The sequence below is a fragment of the Spermophilus citellus genome, assembly GCF_964194105.1.
Source record: "Spermophilus citellus genome assembly, chromosome: 4".
NCBI lineage: Eukaryota > Metazoa > Chordata > Mammalia > Rodentia > Sciuridae > Spermophilus > Spermophilus citellus.
This window is the reverse complement of record NC_138185.1, coordinates 197,050,819-197,075,423: the sequence shown is the minus strand read 5'-3', so window position 1 is coordinate 197,075,423 and position 24,605 is coordinate 197,050,819. Positions and strand designations below refer to the sequence as shown.

The 24,605-nt window shown below is 38.9% G+C and overlaps 1 protein-coding gene across 2 annotated transcripts in view; it reads right to left on the bottom strand.

The window, feature by feature from the left end:
• RGS6 (regulator of G protein signaling 6) overlaps window positions 1–24,605 on the bottom strand; it is a 573,006-nt gene that overhangs the window by 535,836 nt on the left and 12,565 nt on the right. For both annotated transcript variants that reach the window (XM_081289462.1, XM_081289463.1), the window contains exon 2: window positions 12,437–12,540. In XM_081289462.1, coding sequence (XP_081145588.1) covers window positions 12,437–12,520 — 84 coding nt within the window. In that variant the 5' untranslated portion in view covers window positions 12,521–12,540. The remainder of the gene's footprint in view (window positions 1–12,436; window positions 12,541–24,605) is intronic.

The following is a 24,605-nucleotide window of genomic DNA, read 5'->3' as shown; positions in this document are numbered from 1 at the left end:
AGAGCTTCAGAAAGAAACCAGCCCTGCCACACCTTGACTTCACACTGTGAGAATCAATTCCTGTTGTTTTGAACCATAGTTTCTGGTTCAAATATAATTTATTGTAGTAACCTAGGAAACTAACACGGAAATGTTCAGAAATGTTGTGCTGACAGATAGATACAAGCTACTTCCTGTCTTTCGGACCAAAAAGCTTCCTGGAGCCAGGTAAGATTTTTTTTTCCAGGTAAAGCATTTGTTCAGGTCCATTTCATATTAGAGTTGTTTTCCTGGATATATTCCCTCTTTGTAGAGTTCTGTAGAATAAGGTTGGGTGAATAAATGTCATTTTGTTACTGTGGTGACATTAGGCCCAGTGTCATCCTCCTCTTGCTACTTTCCCAAATGATGTTACCATCAGCCAACCAGGCCCAAATCCTGAGCATAATCCTTGAATCCTTCTCTCTCTCATCCTCAACCTAAAATTAATCACATGCCAATTCAATTATTTTCTAAATGTGCTTAAAGTTTCTCTCACTCTTCTTCATCTCTAAAACCACCACCTTAAATCAATAATGTTCAGGAGATGTCTCTTAAAAACACTTTAATAGCAAACTGAGGCTCTAAGAAACAGATCTGTCTTATTTCAAGTCGGTATTCTTGGATTCCACTTCTGGTAACAGCTAACTAGGCACTTCAGAATAACCTTCTTCCCCAGAGCAACCAGGGAGGCTGAAAGCTAATCTGTTACATATGTTTGAAGGCATCCAAGAGCAACCAAGGGAGTACGAATGTGTGAGGATATGATCTGAAAGAAGACGAAAGCTAGGAAGGTGAGCCTGATGATTTGAACTGCTTTTTCCTCTCAAAGGTAGCACCCATTTCTTAAGCAAAAGGCGTAACTGAGAAGTTGAACAGAGAGACTCTAGCAGCCCCATGGTGCTAAAAATTAGAGGTCAGAGGGCTCTAAGGAAAGAAGCCTGAATGAGCACCCAGGTTTTAATTGGAAACAGAGGACTTCCTACAAAGAAGAAAGGTGATATGGAAATATACTGGTCCTAATAAGAACTAAAGATCAGCTACAAATAATACCTGGCTAGATTAAGGTAACCTGTCCTCATTTTAACTGACTGATATATTTTGAAAAAACTAAATCCTTTCAGGAGTAAGATAACATTCCCTTAGAGCTTTGAATTCTCTCTCCAGTGTTAGTTGTATAAACAATGCCCAGAATGTCAAAAAAAGTAACTAGAAATATGGAATAAGAGAGGGATAATTTTAACAGTCTAGCAAGTAACAAAGATTTTGAAGTATCAGAAATAGACTTTAAAATAACTATGATTTTTTATGTTTTAGGAATTAAGTGACAAAATAGAGAATTTTGGCAGGAAAGTGGAAGCTATAATAAAAGAATTAAATGGAAATCTTAGAACTTAAAAAAAAAAGCAATAACTAAGGCTACAAATTCAATGGGATGGATTTAACCACAGATTATCTAATCAGCTGAAGATAGAATTAGTGAAGTGGAGGACGAGTCCCTAGAAAATATACGTATTGAAACACGAAACAACATATGAACATCGAGTTCCAAGAAGAGAAGGAAAAAAAAAAAAAAAACTAGGCAAAGGCAATATTAAAATTTTAAAGTTAGTGGCTGAGAAATTTTCAAGCACCAAATTTAAAAAGTAATATGAGCTCTAAGGAAAACAAATAAAAGAAAGAAAATCACAATTCAGTAAAATTGTTGAAAACAACGTAAAAGAAATCTAAAAACCTGTAGAAGGGAAAAACAGATTACATTCAAAAAAGCAACAGTAAAACTTCCAGTTAACTTCCCAACAGAAACAACAGATGACAAGAACAATGACAGGTATCAAAGTAGGGAAAGAAATAACTGACAGTCTGTAATTCTGTATCTAGAAAAAAAATTTCAGAAACTTAAGATGAAACACAGACATTTTTAGCCAAAAACTGAGCAAATTTATCTTCACCAGATCTGCCCCCAAAGAATATTCTAAAGGTAGTTCTTTAGACACAAGAAAAATGACCCCAGATATGAGCACCAAGGTATAGAAAAGAATCAATAGAAAAGATTGTTCCTGAGCAAATCTATATAACCATCATATAACATATTTTAACAGATAAAATTAAATTTTTTATTTTTTAAAAAATGACAAACTCTCGAAAGTTAAAACATACAACACACACACACACACACACACACACACAAACACCCATTTTTTTTCACCCTGACCACATCACACAATACCAGTAGACATCCTCCTTTTCAAGACAATCATTAGATCTATCAAAACAGTGATCCAATAAACTGTGGCATCATTCCAAATAGGAGTCCTACCCACTCTAATGACTTAACTAGCTGTCTTTCAATGGATATTTCTTTCCAGTCTTTTGATATTATTGGCCATGGGGCTATCGATATTCTTTTGGAGGGGGTACTAGTCTAGATCTCTCTCTTTGCATATGCTTTCCATCCCCTGGCTATAATACATTTTTAGACTTGAGAAGGCTGACCCAAAAGATTGTTCATTTCCTCTTTTCATTTGTATTGGCAAACTAACAGAATCTTTTAAAATAACCCTCCTAACTCCCATGATTTTAAAGCTTACTTATTTTTTTCCATTCACAGCCATCTATTGGATTTTATTTATTTTTTTTTTTCTTATTCGAAATTGTGCCAATAGGGAACTTCTTCTTTGGTCATTCAAGTTCTCCACTGCAAAGGAGTGTTAACAGCAAGATAAACTGCCAATATTAGCAAAATCCTGCCCTCTTTGAAATGAAAAGAGGAAAAAAAATGGGAAGATGAAATGAAGCCTTCAACAGACCAAAGGCTTTTCAAATTAGAAAGTTATATTCACGGGAACACATCATATTAAACCATACTGAGCAAGTCCCCACTGTAAAAATACCCTCCCTTTCATCTGTGGACACCAATACCACAGCCTAGCACTTGCCTGCCTGCCTGTCTCCTGCCAACCAAGATAATATGATGGGAAGGTTTTCTTCCAGCAAGTCTGATCCTGGGAGAAAAGGAAAACAGAACAATTTTTTTCCTAAGGCAAAAAAATTAAAAAAAAAAAATAATGAAAGGAATCTTAAAATGCAGTCTGAACAATTGAGTGAGTTACCCCAAACCCCCTCTGAAGTTAGTCCTTGGGAATTTTATTTAATGTTAAAAAAAAGAAAAGAGTGAAAGAAAGAAAGCCATAAATATTCAGGACCAAAACAAGCATTTGTTTTAAGCATTCTGACTTACCTGTTTTTATGGTTTTTGTCTGGGTTAACATTATCAAGGAAATTAAAAGAATAACAAAGGAGGTAAAGAAGGAATAGATGATAGCGTAGATTTCTTTATTAGAAAAGCCCTAGAGGGGCTGGGGATGTGGCTCAAGCGGTAGCGCGCTCGCCTGGCATGCGTGCGGCCCGGGTTCGATCCTCAGCACCACATACAAACAAAAGATGTTGTGTCGGCAGAAAACTAAAAAAAAAAAATAAAAATTCATTCTCTTTCTCGCGCGCGCGCGCTCTCGCGCGCTCTTTCTGGCTCTCTCTCTCTCTAAAAAAGAAAAGCCCTAGAAGGTTATAACTGAAGAATATTTTAGAGATCACCAGCCTAAATAACCCTTCACTTTGCAAAAGACAGAGTTGGATTTAACAGGAAGTAGAATCAACTGCAGAGCCAAACATGAGCTGGTACAAACTCAGTCAGAATACATACCCTGCTATCTTGGTGCAGCTACATACTCTTAGCACAACACTCTTCCTGTATATACATACAGGGAGAAGGCGGATAGACAATCCAGTTCTAAAGGCATGTGGTTCAAAACTTTTCCCAGGAGACTGTCTGAGAACTCTCAGGAATAACATAGTGAAAAGACCCCTTGTCTTTCTTCCTCATTACCTCAAATCCTCCCTTCAGCTTATCAGTCACCAAGTCCTATTGATTCTGCCTCCAACACATCTCTCAAATGTACCCCCTCATCTATATTACCACTCCCACCGACAATGGATGTCATTTGTCCTTATCTGAATTCCTGGGCATTCTTGAAACTGCTCTCCTGACTCTATTCCCACCATTTCTCTTATCCTGTTTCTACCCTGAACTCCCTCCACACTGACCACCCATAAACCCCCACCATGAACCTCCCAGGGACTTTCCTACTTCAAATGCCATTCTTCACGTTGAACATATAACTTCTCTGTCCCCAATCCTTCCATGGAGAATTTTCCTAATGAAGTAAAAAAAGGGCCTCACGGGTTTCCCCTGGCTTGTGGGATAATCCTGCATGAGTCAGAATCTTATCAGCAAACAGATGGTAGACATATAACAGCACAATTCAAGAGAGATTTACTTCCAAAAGCACCAAGTATAAAGAAGGAACAGGTCTCCTACCATTTCCATATGTTTTCCCTTCTCTCTCCCTTTCTCTCCCCCCATTCATCTTTGTTTACTGTTAGTCTTTTCCTCATGCTCTTCCTTCCTGTTCTGTTCTTAGTTGCTCTCTTTATATCAAAGAAGACATTTGGCATTTGTTTTTTAGGGCTTGGCTAGCTTCACTTAGCATAATCTGCTCTAATGCCATCCATTTCCCTGCAAATTCTATGATTTTGTCATTTCTTAGTGCCGCATAATACTCCATTGTGTATAGATGCCACATTTTTTTTATCCATTCATCTATTGAAGGGCATCTAGGTTGGTTCCACAGTCTAGCTATTGTGAATTGTGCCGCTATAATCATTGATGTGGCCGTATCCCTATAGTGCACTCTTTTAAGGTCCTCAGGGAATAGTCCGAGAAGGGTGATAGCTGGGTCAAATGGTAGATCCATTCCCAGCTTTCCCAGGAATCTCCATACTGCTTTCCAAATTGGCCTCACCTTCAATGATACACAAAATTATAAGAGGTTGTGAGGGGCAAGGGGGAGGGAAAAAAAGGGGAAGGAATTGAACAATAGTAGAGGAGGTAGAGAGGGAAGATGGGAGGGGAGGGGAGGGGAGGGGGGATAGTAGGGGATAGGAAAGGTAGCAGAATACAACAGTCACTAATATGCCATTATGTAAAAATGTGAGTGTGTAACAGATGTGATTCTGCAATCTGTATTTGGGGTAAAAATGGGAGTTCAAAACCCAATTGAGTCAAATGTATGAAAGATGATATATCATGAGCTCTGTAATGTTTTGAACAATCAATAAAAAAAAAAAAGAAGGAACAGGGTAGAGAGGAACCATAAACAAAACAAAACAAACAGAAAACCGTGTCTAGTGGAAGTAGAGCCACATATTGTAGAAGCTTCCACAATGGTTCACAATGATTTCCTTGATTCTAGTGCATCCTATAAAAGTTAGCTCTCACCTAGGGCTGGACCCAGTGACTTGTTTTTAATGTAAGAAAGAGATGGGACATCTTGTCCAAGATTGCTTATCAAAGACTAGGCCTGCCATCTCTGCCTCTTCTCTGCCTCTTCTCACCTGTTCACTGTTGAAACAAGTTGCCACAGTGTGAGCTGCTCTATGGACAGGACATGTGACAAGGAACTGAGAGTGACTGCTAGCCAACAGCCAGTGTGGAACTGGTGTCATCACTCCAACAGCTTTTGAGCAACTGAACCCAGCCAAGGACATCAGGAGAGAGCTTAGAAGTGGACTTTTCCCCAGTTAAAACTTTAGATGAAACTGAGATTCCAGCCAACATTTTGACTGTAGTCTTTTGAGAGATGATGAGCCACAGGAACCTGTCTGAACCCATGTCACGAACCCACAGCAACTGACCTAACAGATCTTTTGTCTAAGTCACTGCATTTGAGATAAATAATATGAACTAGAGCTACCTGAGGGCCCAAAGGATGAGTAGAGGAAAAGGAAAGCTGTCAGGAGCCAGAAGAGGAGAACACTCTGCCCCAAGAGCATCAGTGACCTTCAGTCAATGGATACAGCCAATGCCAAGACCTTGCAGAGAGAGAACCAAGGCAGGAATCCTCCTCTGGTTTCTCTTCAGGCTTCTACAGTGTGAGCTGTTCTATGGACAAACTCAACTGGAAACCCAAGGTCATAGGAGCCCTGAAAATGTAGTTCAAATGGCTCAGTTTTCTGGAGCAAATGAGAGCATGTAGAGGGGTAGAATGTGGGTGTAGAGGGTGTAGAGGCACAAAGGGAAGACATCTGTGCAGCATCGAAATTCCCTGACATGAAGCATGGAATCTTTCGTGCTCTGGCACGAAAGACCTAACTTTCTAACGGTCCAGCTTTATTTCTCAACCCTTTGTCATAGAAATCAAGGTCCATGGAAAGAGCCACGTGAAGTTTACAGAACTCAGTATAAAACATCACAGCTCTGCCCCTTTGCATGTGCCAGTCTTTAGGTCCCCTAGACTTTTTTCCCTTCTCCACCATTCAATCATGTTCATCTTTTAAGAATGAAGGCAACTGCCAGATCCTCCAATGTCTTCTACAACCTAATCACCCCCTGCTGGTGTGGCGTCCAGGACCCTTCTATCTCCTCCCAGACTCTTTGGCTTGCCTCTACCAACACGGAAATTGTCAATCACCCATCTTCCCCCTATTGGCTTGTGGGCTCATTCAAGACTCCGCCCTTAAATTGCATTCCTGACATCTAGTAGTGTGATGACATCAACATACATTTGCTGGTAAAATGGTTTCCAATCCTTGTCTTGCCTTGATCACCAGGATTTGCAAGTTCCCAGACTTAGTTCTATCACTGCCCTGTATGAATTTGAAGATGTCCTTATATCTGACTTCTTCCGTGGACCCAACCTCTTCAGGCTCATTTCCCTCTCCTTGCTGCAAACCTCTGTCTCTGAAACTAAAACAGCATTATGTTTACTTTCTGGAAGTATGTCTACACTAGCTTCTTCCCAGGACTTTGAGAGTTCACAAATATGAGGGAAAGAGACCTTGGGATATCAGAGTAAAACAAAGGTTAGACTCAAATTCCAGTAGAAAAGGAATCAATACCTAGAAACTAACAGGTAAAGGAAGCCATCAGTGACAAAGCTGTGGAACTGTCCCATGACATATCAGAACATCGACTTTTTCTCCTTCTTTTCAATCCCCTAATTCACCCATGACACTGGGTTACTGACAATGTACAGTGTTGCTACTTAAATAATTGTTGCTGCTATCTATATAACATAAAATTACTACTGCATAATAATTGTTCAAATGTCATAAATGTTATTAACAAGTCAAAGAAACAAGTTGCCACCAAGGAGACAGCTTGGTTAACTTTCACTCTTGAATGTTAAATCATCACAATTAAATTGTTTTTTTTTTCTTCTAATGCCTGACTAAATTTGGTTGAGCAATTTAGGTTATCTTAGATAGATTGTCTAAAATATTTCCAAAAAATGTTCAAAAGATCTTTAGAAGGTATGTCATCTCACAGCATTGTTTTGATATCAGCCATTAATTTCTGAGAAGACTAAAAGTTTATAGAACGCAACTTTGAAAGCATTGCAGAAAGGTATTTGCACATTATTTAGATGAATTCCCTCACATTACAAAAGATAAAGTGAAGCTGGAATAATATTTTATTTATTAGGTCAGTGGTGGGTACATGAGGTTCATATTTTATTCTTCTTTCTACCGTACATGGACACTGAATATATTCTTTTTTGTGAAAGTATTTCATAATCCATAAGGAAGGAGGAAAAGAATGCACAAGAGAGAAAGACAAAACAAGAAACAGGGATAGGAAGTTCAAGTTCACCCTCAGAGAGCCAAAGCAGTAGGAACTAATGTTGGGATCAATGACCCAGAGCCCCCAGCTCCCTGTTCAGCATTTTCCATCACAGAGTACTGCCTCCTGACCCGGAACCAGGTCAAGGAAAGCTAAAATGTTCTCTTCCATTCACCATCTAAGAGCCCCGAGTTCTACTAAATCAAATTACCAGTCTAGTTTGGAAATTTGTTTAGAGACATTGTTAACAATACTCAGAGGAAAAAAAAAATCAAACAAAATCAGAAAGCAATCTACTCTTATTCAAAAAGAAAAAAAAATTCCTAGTCATAAAAGGGAGTAAACAGTTCAGAAAATCTTTACCCAAGAAACAAGACATCCAGTACCTGGAATGCAATGTTAGCATGACAAATAAGAGAAGTGAACCTAGGTCACAACCCTGAGGGTAAGCATCAAAGCCAAAGATCTGCCGCATAATATTTTCATTTATTTGACTCAGCCAATGGCTGCTGAGCTCCAACAATGTGGTCATGGCACTCGGTGGCTGATAACAAAGTGACTTCATCAGATGCTACCAAGAACTCTGACCTGTGCCATCAGGCTCCTTGGACCTTCAGAGCCTCGCTAGGCAATTGCTGGGGAGCCTTAAGCAAGTTATTCGTCCTCTCCATACTTTCAGTTTTTTCACATGTAAAACAAGGGCGTTAACTAGAAAATCTATAAGAAAAAGCTACCAAAAAATCTTTTGCTTCTAGCACTATGACAAGAGCTCTGTTCTTCCATACCCTAAGAGGTCTATGAATCATTATGAAATAAAATATCCAGTTAAAAACACTTATTTCACCATGACGTGGCAACACCTATGGTACCTAGAGACTAACAGAAACTAAATAAGTGCCTTTCAAACTTAGTTCGGCACCAGATTCTCCTAGGACTTCTTTAAAGTCCAATTTCTACGACCCAGCCCAGACCTATTAAATAAAAATATCTTGAGGAGGGGGTCTTTTGAGGATTAGTGCTTCTCTAAAAGACCCCTAAATGATCATTTCAGATATTGTCACTACACTGGGCAATTCAATGACCCAGGATACTTAGGATCTGGGAATATGAAAAAGGCTGACGGGTCTGGATGTCTTAATGAATAATTAAAGTTTCTTTTAAATAGATCTTGAATGTGACCAATACATTTTTCATACACACCTCCAATCCAAAAATGTGAAAATGAAGGATGAAAAACGAAATGAGAAAGTCTGCTCAAGACAATAAATAAATCATGCCTTGGGAAAAGTACAACTTCTCACAGTTAATGACATGAAAACATGAAAAGAAAATGAAGAATGTTCTCAAGATTGTGGGCCTACAGATCCCACCCATCATTACTCATGTGTCAGAAGGTTGCCATCCTAAATGGTGTTTGAAAGTGACAACAACCTGGTTGACAAGAACATCTTGTGTATGTCAAAAGAGCTGGAAGAGAGGTTTTTAAATGTTTTACCACAAAGGAATGATAAATGTTTGAGATAAAGGATATGCTAATTACTGTGATTTGAGCATTTCATAAACTATACATAGAGCAAAACATCACATTGTATCCCACACATTTGTGCAATTATTATGTCAATTAAAAATAATAAAAATCAAACATCATGAACATGATCCTCCCACTTATTATTCAGAAGTTTGCCCAGATGCTCTACTTCTCTAATTTGGCTTTTTTTCCTGAATCAAAACAACTCAGCCCAAGCAAAACTTCCACACTGAAAACATCTGAGACAAGAGAAGGAAGCAACAAGCAAGAGAAAGAAAACAAGAATGAAAGTGAAATTTTCAAAAAGGTAAATTTTAGTTGCAGTTACCTAAGAAAGCGTTTGGTTTTATGGGCCTCAAATTTGAAAAAAAAAAAAAAAAGAGATCACAGGGACAAACTATCGCTTCCATAGAAAATGCTTTGAATTGATCTTGCTTTCCAGATTGAACTCTGAATGACATCTCAAGGTTAACTTCCTTCTGTGGGTATAAGCTTTGGGTTATAGCCAAAGGCCCGGAAGCAGTAGAAGTAGAAAGACGCGTGACTCTCCCATGTTTCAGGCATACCTCTGTGAGTCCAGTGAGACAGATTCACCAGGTTAGAAATGGTTCAGGGGCCAGGACACTGCACAATTTTTCTTTCATATAAATGGAACAGATTCAATGAATTGCTTTTAGAGAGGAATTAATCTAGCAAGGAACACAAACACATACATACCCCTGCAAAAGTGTGTCACAAGGAAGCAAGAAACATTCCCATCCCTAGTGGCCATATCTCTAAAGAACCACAGTGATTGATAAGTTTGTTTCTCAATTTAAAAAACAAAAACTGGTGGGGCTGGGGATGTGGCTCAAGCGGTAGCGCGCTCGCCTGGCATGCGTGCGGCCCGGGTTCGATCCTCAGCACCACATACCAACAAAGATGTTGTGTCCGCCGAGAACTAAAAATTAAATATTTAAAAAAAAATTCTCTCTCTCTCCTCTCTCTCCTCTCTCACTCTCTCTAAAAAAAAAAAACAAAAAAAACAAAAAACAAAAAAAACTGGTAACACCCTAAGAGTAGAACTCAAGTTCTCATGAAACTATAAAAACATCTTTCCTTTCAACATAATACCAAACACTCTAGCAGAAAGGAGTTTGGATTGTATGACCTTTATATTTCCTATTAACCTTTAATAATACACAGATTTGCAATTCCCTGAATAATATAAAATATTTGTATTGTTTGCTTGTGTCTTAAAAAGGCAACTTACTATATATAAATTAACAGTATCGATACTTATACATTCTATAATTTATTTTCTCTCCAAAGATCACTGTCTCTATAAGACTCACGGATAAAAAGAAATATTAATTACATACCACATTATGTCCAAGTAGCATTAAGGTAACCCATTCCCATATCTATAGAGTGAATAACCTCCCAATAACCTTCATCCCCCTTTTTCCCTTTTATAGGATCAAAAAAGTTAAATAAATTACTTAAGTTCACAATCCTAGAAAGTGATAAAGTTGGAATTGTAACCCAGGCCTAACTCCAAAGCCCACACTGCTACTAGCCTAGCACAGGGCCTCCTAGTTTGGGGAGGAGAAGGAAACAATAAATAAATGTCTTCCTATTATTCAGTATGCTTCACTAATTGCTCAGCTCCATTAATCTATAGTAAGTTTTTCCTTACTATACTTTAATAAGCATCCTTCTTAGAGATGGATTATCTCAGCATTCAAATTAAGCAAAAAAAAAAAAGCAAAGCAAAAAAGTACTGAATTTTATACCTAGAGCAAGGATAACATGAGAGTTCAATTTTCACAAAGAAAAGAGAAAAATTACCTGTGTTGATCATCCAGGAATATCAAGTTCAACATTGTCCATATGACTAACATGAATTCAACAGAGTTGCCGAAGGAACCAAACCCAGATGGCGACTCGGATGTTTAATGAAATGAATCAACATTAATCCATTTCCCTTATTAATATGTAATACATTTTCACAAACATGTAGAAGGAATGATTTCCTTGAGTATATTGTTTGCAAAAATAACGTCATGTGCCTTATTTCCTGCTTTTAAAACATCTTCTTCTGAATTCCCTATTTGAATTCACAGCATCAATGTCTATCACCCAAGGTCAAAAACCTAGTCATTTTGACTGTCTACTTGCCGCCTAATTCCATATTCATTCAGTTTCAAGTTATTTTTAATTCAGATTCTTCACTCCCTCTGATCAGTCCCTCTCGATTCTGAAGGGAATTGCCCCGCTAGATTAGTGTCTTCCTTGCCCTTTTCACAGACACAGAAACATCCTTCCCAGAGCCTGCACCCTGTCTTGACAACAATCCATTTGGCACACGGGGGGCAGGACTTTCAATCCCAGAGACATATGGATTTTACAACTCTCAGCACACAAGTGTTTTATGATTAAACTGCTCATAACTCTACAATCTGGCTTTGTCCAGCCTCTCTCTGCAAAACCTTACCTCTGTTTACTCCTTGTTTTTATCCCTATGCCCAAACTAATCATTTCTCCTGGCTGTTTACTTCCCATAACTCTGTGCCTTGGCTGAACAGAGCAAATCCCCTGCAATGTGCTTCCCCCGCCCCTCTCCTCTCCCCATTCAGCTCTCCCTATACATCTTTTAATCCCAAATCCAAAGACCACTCCTCCCTAAGCCCATCCTGACCTGGGAAGCTGGGAGAATTCTCCTCTTATTCTGAGATAATGTAACACTCTACTCAGAATACCTCTGTTTTGGAAAATTAATGCTTAGACTCTATTATGGTTATGTGTGTACATCTTTTGTCTCCTGCCAACTATAAGCATTTAATACACATACAGTCCATATCTTGTACATGCTATGAGAACAAAGAACTTTCAGTGGATGTATCATACATTACACTGTAAAGGCCTATATGCTGAACAGGGAGAATACATCTCCACTGGCATTGTTTAGACAACCTTCAGGCTTAAACAAAACTAAATAGAATAATATTTTTCAAGTATTGAATACCGAGTTTTTAAGTATGATCAAACCTAATTTTCTTGAATTTGAGAATTAGATCATCAGAGGATATGAGAAGAAAATACTTATTTATCATTTAATGCAGTTTGGGAAGAAGACATTTATCTTGCTGTCAATCACCCATCAACCCTTACAGAGAACAGACACACAGAGCTGGCCTGCAGAGTGTTGAAGAAGCCGTCTGTCTTACTTTGCAGTAGACTATCATGTTGGGAGAACTCTCCTCTGGATCAGCAATCCCCACTGCTCTTTGATCCCCGGATCCCTGAGCCATCTTGAGTGTCTTCTCTCACACTGTAAAAATAAATGGATACACCATTAAGCCATGAAAGAATTTTTTAAAATAGATTTTTTGAAATGCAAAAGAACTAAGTATCTTTTGGCAGTTGCCATGAAAACAAAACATAATTTTTATTTTTCTGATTAATTTACAAGATATTTCTTTAAAAGTTAGGGTATGTTCTAATCCAAAATATTCTTCATTTTTAGCCCAGAGTCCTATACCTAGGGGCAGATATATGCCATCTTAAGCTCCTGAAGACAGATAAAGATAATCATTTTGATGTTGATTTCTGTCTTACCAAAGCCAAATTTCTGATTAATTCCATGCATTAAAATGTGAATCTTTAATTATGGAAATGCAAATCAAGATCCCAAGGAGATACTACTCCATTTACACTAACATGGTTATAATAATAAAAAAACAAAAATTCAAAAACACAAGTCTTGTCAAGGAATGGGGGAAATGAGAATCCTCATTTGTTGCTGGTAGGAATGGAAAGTGGTACAGTCACAGTGAGAAATGGTTTAATGGTTCCTCAAAAAGTTAAACAGAGAATTACCATGTGATCTAGAAACTCCACTTCTAAGTATATAGTCCCAAAACCTGAAAACAAATATTCAAATACTTGCTCTTGAAGGTTCATAGCAGCACTGTTCATAAGAGCCAAAGAGTGGAAGCAACCCAGATATCCATCAGTGGACAAATGGATACACAAAACATGTACTTATATCTGATGGAAGATTATCCCACCATAAAAAGGTGTGATGTTCTGATACACTTCACAATGTGGGGGGATCTTGAAAACATTATGCTAAGCGAAAGAAGGCAGACAGAAAAGGTGAGATATTGTAAGAGTCCATTTATGTGGATTATCCAGAATAGGCAAACCCAAAGAGACAGAAGACTGATGGTTGTCAGCAGCTGGAGAGAGGGCAAGAAGGAAGGGGGTCACTGCTCAAAGAATATGGAGTCTCCTCTGGATGATGAAAATATTTTGGAACTAGAAAGAGGTGATGGGTCATAGCATTCTCTGAATATACTAAACACCACTGAATTATATATTTGAAGATGAAGCAAGTTCAATTCTTGGTGTGACATTATACCTGCTGCATGACCTTAGGCAGGTTAAATAACCCATGGGTACTCTTGTTAATTTCCTACCCTGAATGTATCAGACACTTGCTGTATGCTCAGAACCATGACGACACCATCCTTTTACATTGACTGTCATCAGTGAAATGTGAATTCCACAGTGACCTTGTAGGTAAGGGTCAAAAAAAAAAAATGAGGGATGAAGGATAACTTAAAGCCATAAGAGTCCTTTACAAATGTTATCACTAATCCAAGAGCCTGCCTGAATTATTTGCACAAAATTCATAGGCTTTTCATCAAAGAAACTTTTATAAATACCATACCTAACCAAAAAAAAAAAAAAAGGCTATCCACTCAAAATAAAAAACTCAGGAAATATTCTATTATGAAATAAATTGGTACCAAATGTCTTTCCATAAAAATAAATTTGGGTGGAAGTTGGAGAGACAGGAATTTGTAATTTACACAAAGAATTTAATTGCCCAACATATCCCATTTGAATGATGTTGCCGGCTTTCTTCATCATTTGTGAATTAGAATGTATTTTAAAATTAGATTACATGAAAAAATAAAGAGCATCATTGTATTACCTCCACTCTCTGTTATATCAGTATTTCCATGAATAGAGTACTACATGGAAACACTGATTATTATTCTAATCAGTGGCTTTTAAAGTTAAATGAACAGCACACTGTTTCATTTTTAAACAACTACTTAGTTGCCTCCTCCTTTGCCCTAATACAGAATATAACAGAGTATGAAAAACAAAAACCGAATCCATTTATGTATGCTCATTTATCTATGTAACAGAGCCCTTTCGGGTCTCCATTGCTTTATTTTAAAATGAACACTTTCTCTTTAATAAGCCTATTCTTTTCCACCTAGAAAACTGTGCAATAATAGCAAGGTTGGAAATGACCTAGAAACAAATGTCTCAGCCCTCCTTTGCCTTTCCCCAGCCACCCCCTCCCACCAACAGAAGCATCTCTGTTGTTTAAACAGGCTGATGTTCCAGGACCTGGTCTGTAAACTGCTCAGTGAATGCAGAGAGTCTATGTTAGGAAATTTAGTGAATCTAGTATTCACTAGAAAAGCTTCTATTTTTGGTTCCTCTATCAACTTGCTTTGAAACTCAGACAAGCTGCTTAATTCTTCTGTGTCTAGAAAGAATCTTTTCTAAAATAGGAATATAGCTACCTTCTAGTCCATATGTCAACAAATGGAGAGAAGTGGACGTGAAACCTATGTAGGTAAGAATTTTAGAATTCCATTCACTGGCTGTAACGCTGAGGCTCCTAAAATTAGAGAATCAGGTTTTCATTCATTAAAATATGCTGTAAAATATTTCTTTTAAATAAAGTGCAGCAGAAATAAGCAGGAATGTTTTAAATTTAATGTAGTAAAAAAAAAAAAAGAACCTTCTCCATTTTCTGTATGTATATTACACTTGTATACTCACAGTTGATAATCCAGGGACTTTCATTACACTATTCAAAGAATGTAATAATTTTTCTGGAAACACATAATAATAGAAAAAATAGAAAGAACACAGGTTAATCATATTAATTTCCTATAATGACTCCCAGCTAACAAAAGAGGAAAATTGAAAATGTGCTCAGACTATGAGTGGTACAAACTTGGAGAAGATACACCTTAGTGGTTACAAGTTGGCTTCTGTCATCCGATCTGACCCCAGGCCTCCTTGCTCACTAGCTGTGCGATCTGGACTACATTACTTCACCTCTTTGTGCCTTTTTTCCCCTTTATCTGTCACAAACCACAGTCCTAGCATAATTTTTAATATTTAATATATCTCCACCTCCAGCCCTGGTCTGCAACTAACTAGCTGTCAAAACCAGGTCAAGCTGCAGCTTCCCCAAACCTCAGATGGACATAAGCTATGCAAACCAGCATCCTTAGACCTTGAACCTCAGAACTTCAAAATTTCTGACTTACTTAGCAACAACATGCTAGAATGTTCCATGCCATCTCCCTTCTATCTGCCTACATCCTAGCCCATCTCCTCTACTTGTGACAGCCCTCATGCCGAACTCAAAGAATCACCCAAATACTGGGATAGAGCATTCTCGGTCCCACTCAGCATCCCTCCTCATAAAGCATTTCCTGCCATACCACTGCTCATCTCTAGGTTCCAGGGACTGTACATGTATTCTTTGGGCAAATTATTGAGCTCTCCTTTCTCAAGGTTCCCTGCTGGGTCCTGGGGAAACACAGGCAAAGACTCACAGAGGTGTTCCTTAAGATGTTCAGAGCCCAGCAAGGGTGACAGGTGCACTGGATAATACAATGAGCATGTGCTCAATTCTGATGGCTCAGAGCAGGAGGAGGTGACAACTGAGATGGGAGTGGAAGGATGACCACGAGCACCTGAGTTTGGCAGGGTTTGCCATTCCATCTATATGACAGTAACCAGGCTTAGACATCGGAAGCCCCAGAAGTAGCTCAGCATTGTGCTAGGCACTGGAGAGAAAAAAAAAAATGAAGACGATTCGATCTCAAGGGGATTAAATGAGAGTCATCCCTGAGCACAGAGAGTGAGAGAACAGGGATTCACACCCATCTGCATTCAGGGCACTTAGTGTCCTTGTGTATCAGGGATTTCCTCTACCAGAAAGTCAGACCTGCATGGGCAGGTGCTCTATCAGTGGGGTTCATCCCTCTATCTGGACACCTAGAAAGTGATCTAGCACAGAGCAGGCACTCAAATATTCTGAATGAATGAACATTCATCTGGATAATATGTCAGGAAAACTGCCCACAGACCCAAGACCCACACATGCAATCACTCGTGAGGATTTTCCCCAGGGCTTATGGACATGAGCCAGCTCCAGACTCAGGAATCCACTTCTGGAATTCACAAGCAATTTGGGTAAAAGGGACTATGTGGGAAGGGTGGTGAGTATAGCAAAGGGGGTGACCACTTAAGCATCTAGGACACAACTGATGAGCAAATATTTTGAAAGTCAGGACAGTGCCTGCGATTTACTCCAAATTTTCATGCATTTGTAACTTATAGTTACAACAAATGCTTGCTATTTTCTTTTTTAAAAAAATATTTATTTTTTAGTTGTAGGTAGACACAGTGTCTTTATTTTACTCTTATGTGGTGCTGAGGTTCGAACCCAGTGCCTCACACATGACAGGCAAGCGCTCTACCTCTGAGCCACAACCCCAGCCCCCTCTTTTCTTGATAATAGCAGCCACTCTAGAGCAAAGTCCAGGGCCCAGCAGAAAACAGTGCTGAATACAGTGGGAAGGAAGGACCTCAATGACGTAGAAAGACAAAGGGACTTGCTTGGAAGCCGTCTCGGCCCTGGCCTCACTGAGCCTCCTAGGAGACCTTTGGTGAGTGATTTCCCCAGCCCACACTTCCAGCCCTTCACCTAGAAGATGAGAACCCTCCACTAGCCAAGGTTGTTTCTGAAGAGGGAATAGGGTAATGCACATGATGACTGTGGCAACTGACTGTTGTTCTTGGCCAGTGTTGGGGTGAATGAAATTCCCAGGCCACCTGTGTCAGAATCCTGGAGAAGTCCACCCCCTGTCTGGATCTCAGACAGTCCAACCCTGGGCATCTGAGGCTGAGCCTTCAGCAGCACCACAACCTCCTCAGGGGATCCCGATGAAGCACTAAGAGGAGGACAACTACAGTTACATGACAATGTCATAAAAATCATTGTGGCATCCGCTAAAAGCCTTAAACATCAGGCCTGCCACTTTTTGTGCCCAGTCCTCAAAACCTTATTCAGAGAAATGTCATGTAGGAGACGTCACCAAACCCTGACTGCCATATAGTCTGAATATTGATGGTGCAAAATAAAAATTCCTGTGGATGTTATTTCCTGCCCTCCATATTCTTTCAAGTTCACAGCCTATTAAAAAAAAACCAATGGATTTTTTTTTTTATCAGCAATGTTAAGCACTCGAGAAAAAAAAATTACAAGATGTGTGCTAGCTCAGTAGTACAAGCTTGTTTATATAGCTCTAATCTGACTGAGTAGGCAGGAACCTCCAGGGGAAAGAAGCAAGAACAACAGCTCTAAAGAACAAACAACTCTCTCTGTTGCAGCAGAGTCTGCCAACTTGACATTTCCTATACACTCAAAGTTCAAATGCTCAATGACAGGTCGAGTGTGTTTCCAGTAGTACACCAGTAGGGCTGAAGGCCAATTTTGGTGGTACTGCCGGTCACCCAGTGTTCGACTGGGATAGAACTATGTGATCATTTCAGGACTTCAGACCTGAAAAATTCAATGGTTCCCAAAAGTAGGTCCTTGGAACCAGACTATTAGCCTCAAGAATAACCTGGGAGAGAATTTAATATGCAAACTCCTGGTTTCCATGTTCTAGAAACTCTGATCCAGAAGGCCTAAGGGAGTCCCTGGAGATTTAGAGCCCTAATGCTCCCCAGGTGATTCGGAAGCATAGCCAGGTTTGGAAACCACTGACCTGGATTCCATTCACCTGATCCCTTCATCTCACCCCCACATCGCCTCACGTTGGGCAGACATGCATGCTAAGGGCCTTTCAGCTTCCCTTGTATTAAAGTTCAATGTAATGAATAAAGCAAGGGTCCTAGAGTCAAAGAACTGGCTCTCGATCCTAGCCACATCACTTGTGTACTGCGTGATCATGAGCAGCGCAGAGGCAGCCTATGAGTCTCCGTCTGCTCTTCTGTCAAATGGAACAAATGCTAATCGCCCTATAGCAGAGGTTCTCAGACTTGCCTGCTCATTAGAATCATTTGGGCAGCTCAGTCAGAAACTGCAATAGGTGGATGGTATTACTCCTACTCTTCAGATGAGAAAATAATGGAGACTTGAGACCACAGAGTGACTTGCCCAAAGTTGCACCGCTTAGCCAAGGAACTAAAAATTCCAGCCCAGACTTAAATCCAATGCCCAATTTTTCCAACCTGTCAGTCTCAGTCTCCAGTGAAACCACCTACAGCAAGTATTTAACACAAAAGCTGGTACACAGTAGGTCCCCCACTCATCTGAGTTTCCTTCATTCTACTTTCTAGAGTGTCAGAAGTTGACTTCTCCATGCTAATCCAACCCGAAGACATAAATAAATATCATCTTATCCAATCGCTGCAGCTCCCTAACAGCCTGAACAAATTAGTCTACTGAAGCCACATATAAAGAAAAAAAAACTTGTTTTTGTTTTCCCTATGTTAAACAAAGGTCCTAAAATGTAAACTAGGAGGAAAAAGTGAAAAGTTCACCACATAACAGAACCTACATGGCCCTGGAAGGTTCTCACGGTCCTGCGCTCACAGTCACTGCAATTTGCTGCTGAAGGTCAAATTCATCCAGGCATCTTCTCATACCAAGGCTCTGAACCCCTCACTGCTCAGGACACCCCCAGCCCCACTGATTCCCTGTAGACTCTTCTTGCCCTTTAAAATCTTCTGTAAATAGTATGCCCCTCTGTCCTTCCACCCCCACTCTCTGAATTTTGACCTTTGGTGACCTTAGTGGAAACCTGTCTTCCCCCTGAGGACATCCATCTACTGCAGCTCTGGTAACCACACCCCAAATATCTCAAGACCAGGAAGCAAGAAAGACATTCCCTTGGCTCTCCACTGCTGCCTTAAAAGATTTCCCTCCCTTTCTGCTAGACAAATCTCAACACATGCACCCCCACTCTTCCCACCTTCCCTCCTGCCAGCTCATTTACCCAATACTCACTGCGAACAGTCTTCAAACTTACTTAGACACTAACCTACAGAAACTACAGGTTGTTTTACTTTCCGTGGCTACATCTCCCTCTGCCTTCACTTTCTTCTCTCAATGGCTCCAACGTGATAATCATCCATAATTACTCTTATGCAAATGTCCTCCATCCCCACACCTATCTCTTTCTGTCTCATTCTATCCTGGCAAACCTCCAACCCTAACCCTAACCCTAACCCTCCCTCCCCTTTGCCCTATCCAAAGTTCCTCCATTCCTCCTGTGCTCTCCTACCTCCACCCCCATTATGGATCAGCATCCACATATCAGAGAAAACATTCGGCCTTTGGTTTTTTGGGGATTGGCTTACTTCACTTAGCATGATATTCTCCAACTCCCTCCATTTGCCTGCAAATGCCATGATTTTATTATCTTTGAATGATGAGTAATGTTCATTGTGTATGCATAATAAAGTTTCCCTATCCATTAATCTACTGAAAGGCATCTAGGTTGGTTCCACAGTTTAGCTACTGTGAATTGTGCTGCTATAAACATTGATGTGGCTGTGTCACTGTAGTATGCTGTTTTTAAGTCCTTTGGGTATAGAATGAGGAGTTGGATAGCTGGGTCAAATGGTGGTTCCATTCCCAGTTTTCCAAGGAATCTCCATACTGCTTTCCAGATTGGTTGCACCAATTTACAGTCCCACCAGCAATGTATGAGTGTGCCTTTTCCCCCACATCTTTGCCAACACTTGTTGTATTCTTAATAGCTGCCATTCTGACTGGAGTGAAATAAATCTTAGTTTTGATTTACATTTCTCTAATTACTAGAGATGTTGAACATTTTTTCATATATTTGTTGATCAATAGTATATCTTCTTCTGAGAAGTATCTGTTCAGTTCTTTAGCCCATTTATTGATTGGGTTTTTTTTTTTGGTGTTAAGTTATTTTATATTCTAGAGATTCGTGCTCTATCTGATGTGTGTGTGGTAAAAATTTGGGGGCTGGGGATGTGGCTCAAGCGGTAACGCGCTCACCTGGCATGCACAGGGCACTGGGTTCGATCCTCAGCACCATATAAAAATAAAATAAAGATGTTGTGTCCACCGAAAACTGAAAAATAAATATTTAAAAAATTCTCTCTCTCTTTAAAAAAAAATTGCTCCCCAAATGTAGGCTCTCTCTTCACCTCACTGATTGTTTCTTTTGCTGAGAAGAAGCTTTTTCATTTGAATCCATCCCATTTATTGATTCTTGATTGCATTTCTTACACTATAGGAGTCTTGTTAAGGAAGTCAGGGATAAAGATTTGTACCTACTTTTTCTTCTATTAGGCACAGGGTCTCTGGTCCAATTCCTAGGTCCTTGATCCACTTTGAGTTGAGTTTTGTGCATGGTGAGAAGGGTTTCAGTTCATTTTGCTCCATATAGATTTCCAATTTTCCCAGCACCATTTGCAGAAGAGGCTATCTTTTCTCCAATATATGTTTTGGGCACCTTAGTCTAGTATGAGATAATTGAATTTATATAGGTTAGTCTCTGTGTCCTCTATTCTGTACCATTGGTCTACAAGTCTATTTTGGTGCCAATACCATTTTTGTTACTATTGCTCTGTAGTATAGTTTAAGGTCTGGTATAGTGATGTCACCTGCTTCATTCTTCTTGCTAAAGATTGCTTTGGCTATTCTGGGTCTCTTATTTTTCCAGATGAATTTCGTGATTGCTTTTTTTCTATTTCTATGAGGAATGTCATTGGGATTTTGATTTGGAATTGCATTAAATCTGTATAGTGCTTTTGGTAGTATGGTCGTTTTTACAATACTAAGAACAAGGGAGATCATTCCATCTTCTAAAGTCTTCTTTAATTTCTTTTTTAATATTCTGTAGTTTTCATTGTAGAGGTCTTTCACCTCTTTCATTAAGTTGATTCCCAAGTATTTTTTAGACTATTATAAATGGGATAGTTTTCCTATTAGTTCTAGAAGTTTTCTGGTGAAATTTTTTGGATCCTTTAGGTATATAATCATGTCATAGTGATAGTTTAAGTTCTTGTTTTCCTATCTGTATCCCTTTAATTTCTTTCATTTGTCTAATTGCTCTGGCTAGAGTTTCAAGAACTATGTTAAATACAAGTGGTGAAAGAGGGCATCCCTGTCTTGTTCCAGTTTTTAGAGGGAATGCTTTCAATTTTTCTCCATTTAGAATAATGTTGGCCTTGGTCTTGGCATCAACCAGCTCGTCTTAAATTCACGACCACAAACATTTTAGATGAGTAGTTGACACTGTCCATCAAACCTATGATATTTTCCTACCAAGTTTATTTCTGACTTTCTGAACCATCTCATCTTCTTCTTGCCCAACTTAACACATAGTCTCAGCTGACAGACTTGCTTCAAATTCACTGAGGAACTGGAAGCCAGCAGAAGGTAAGTCCCTCATCTTCAGACACCCTCATCTGAGCCACCATGTTCTCTCTGTCTTGACTTCTCATATAGGGGAAAGTGTTGTTGAGAAATTCTTCCATTTCTACTCTTAAGCATGGTTCTAGTACATTCCCACAGATACCTTACCACCACAGCAGCAGGACTCCAGTTGAACAGATTGTACAGCTAAAAGACTTCCAAGACACGAGCTCCCTAAGAAGAAGTACCTAGAGAAACCTGAAGTCCAAAGAAGAGGCAAAAAGAAAAACAATAGCAGACTTCAAAGCCTCTGGTACCTACAACTTCCAGCTCCAAAAACATTAAACACAGCCCGACTCCTCACCAGACTAAATAAAACCCCACATGAAAGGTCTGATTTGCCTCTGTTTCTCTTGCTTAATAAATCATGGGTGACTATCAAGAGAAACTTACAGTCATGTTAAAAGGCAAAGAAAACCACATCCTAAATAGACAAGTCTTCACCAGAATCAGACTCAGACATCAAAGATGTTAGAATTACCCATGTCATTAACTGAGAGAAAATTTCAATATGATTTAAAATGTCAAGGGCTCTAATAGAAAATATAAATGGTAATGAAAGCAGAGAGATAGGAAATAGGAACTCTTCTTTAAAAACTACTCTAAAAAGGAAATGCTAAAAATAAAAACACTGTAACAAATGAAGAATGTTTTCTGTGTTCTCATTGGCACACTGAAAATGGCCAAGAAAAAAAAAAAAACAGTGAGCTTGAAGGTCAACAAAAAATTCCTAAAGAGAGAGAGAGAGAGAGAGAGAGAGAGAGAGAGAGAGAGACAAAGAACCATGAAATAGTATCAAAAAGTGCAACATAAGTGTAATCAGAATTTTAGGTAAAGAAAGAGAAGGCGTAGAAGAAATATTCAAAGGAATAATGACTGAGAAAGTTACAAAGGAATGATATACAGCAAACCACAGATCTGGGAAGATTCTAAAACACCAAGTAGGTTAAATACCCAATATATACAAACCACAGAAAACCAAAGACAAAGAGAAACTCTTGAAAGAACCCAGACCCTTTACCTATAGAAGAACAAGGATATAAACTATAGAAGACTTCTCATCAGACCCCATGCAAGAGAGCAGATTGAAATATTTCAAATGTCAAAAGGAAAAAAAAAAAAAAACTCCTACTGAAAAAGCTTCATCTAGTGAATTTATCCTTCTAAAGTGGAGGGAAAATAGGACTTTCTCAGACAAGCAAAAACTGAGGAAATTCATCACCAGCAGGCTTACCATGCAAGAAATGCTACAAGAAGTCCTTCAGTTGGGGGAAAATTATATAAGTCAGAAATCTGAATCTACACAAAGAAAGAGCGACATCAGAGAAGGAACAGAGGTGAAATCAAAATCTTTTATTTTTTTTTTATTCTTCACTGATTAAAAAAATAGATTCTTTTGAACTATGTTCATGGAACAGAAGGAAAAAAATTTAAAAACTAGCATACTAATGCCTAACAGAGTTCTGCAGTAACCCTTGACATTCATGGAACACAAGGGTCAGTAAACCAGAGCTCCTGGGATAAATGCAGCCTGCTGGCTGTTTTTTCTATGCTCTGGATGCAAGAAACAGTTTCTTGGTCTGAATGCAAGAAATTTTATTTTTTTTAGGAGGATTGAAAAAAGTTGAAAGAATGATAAGATTCTGTGACACATGAAAATTGTATGAATTTGCATTTGTAATCATAAATCAAGTTTTGTAAATAAAGGCCCATTTCTCGGGGCTGAGGTTATAGCTCAGTGGTAGAGCGCTCACCTAGCATGCATGAGGCACTGGGTTTGACCCTCAGCATCACATAAAAAAAAAAATAAAGATACTGTGTCCACCTAAAACTAAAACGTAAATATTTAAATTAAAAAAAAATAAAGGCCCATTTCTTACTCTTTACCTATGATGAATTTTCCATGCAATGACATAATTCGGGAACTGTACAGCCCACAAAGCTCAAAATATTTACTATTTAGTCTTTCACATTAAAAAAAAAAATCTGTCTGGGGGAAAAAGTCCAAGAACTTTATTTTTCAGAGGATGACACTAAGTTCTGGGAAGTTCAAGTGGAATTCTAATATCACCCTGTTGGTTAATAACAGAAACAGCATTAGAACTTGGGTCTTGAGATATCTAATGCTTCTCCTCTTAAATTTTGTAAGTATGGGTTCTAAGATCAGAGTTTCTAATACTACTGACTACAGACACTGCAGAAGTAACATTTTATTTTTCTCATTTCATATGAAAGATAGTATGACTGCTAGAGAAGAAGTAGGAGTGACAGAGAAGCTTTGCCAATTTTTATACACAAAAAGGGGATGACTAAGAAATGAAGAGGATGACATGTTCCCAGGGGACCCAAGCTGAAAAGCACTCCTATTGGTTTTTTTTTTTAAAGAATGTCAGCTTTATTTCTTGGGATCTCATTGTTTTCTTTCCTTTTTTAAAGAACAGGTAAAAATCAGTCTGATTAGCTCTTAAAACTAAGCATTTAAATGTAATACAGAGGACATCTCTTCTAGGACCCTATAATGCACACCCTTGGAGCAGCGCAAAACTTAACAAAAGAAAAATCTCTTCATAAAGCTCACCAGCCAGAAGCAATATAAGTCAAAGAAATAACAACTGAATAGGTTCCTAGGGGGTTGTTTTACAGTTTTACTCATACCGTGTAGATGGAAGACAAAAATAGTACAATTAGAATGTACCACTTCCTACAATGGGGAGCTACCTTGTAAAAGTCTATCCCTCAAGAACCATTTGAAAAGCTGGAAAGAATATAGAAGTTCCCAGCGCAGTGGGACATGCAGGATCAAGATCCAAAAGAAAAGGGAA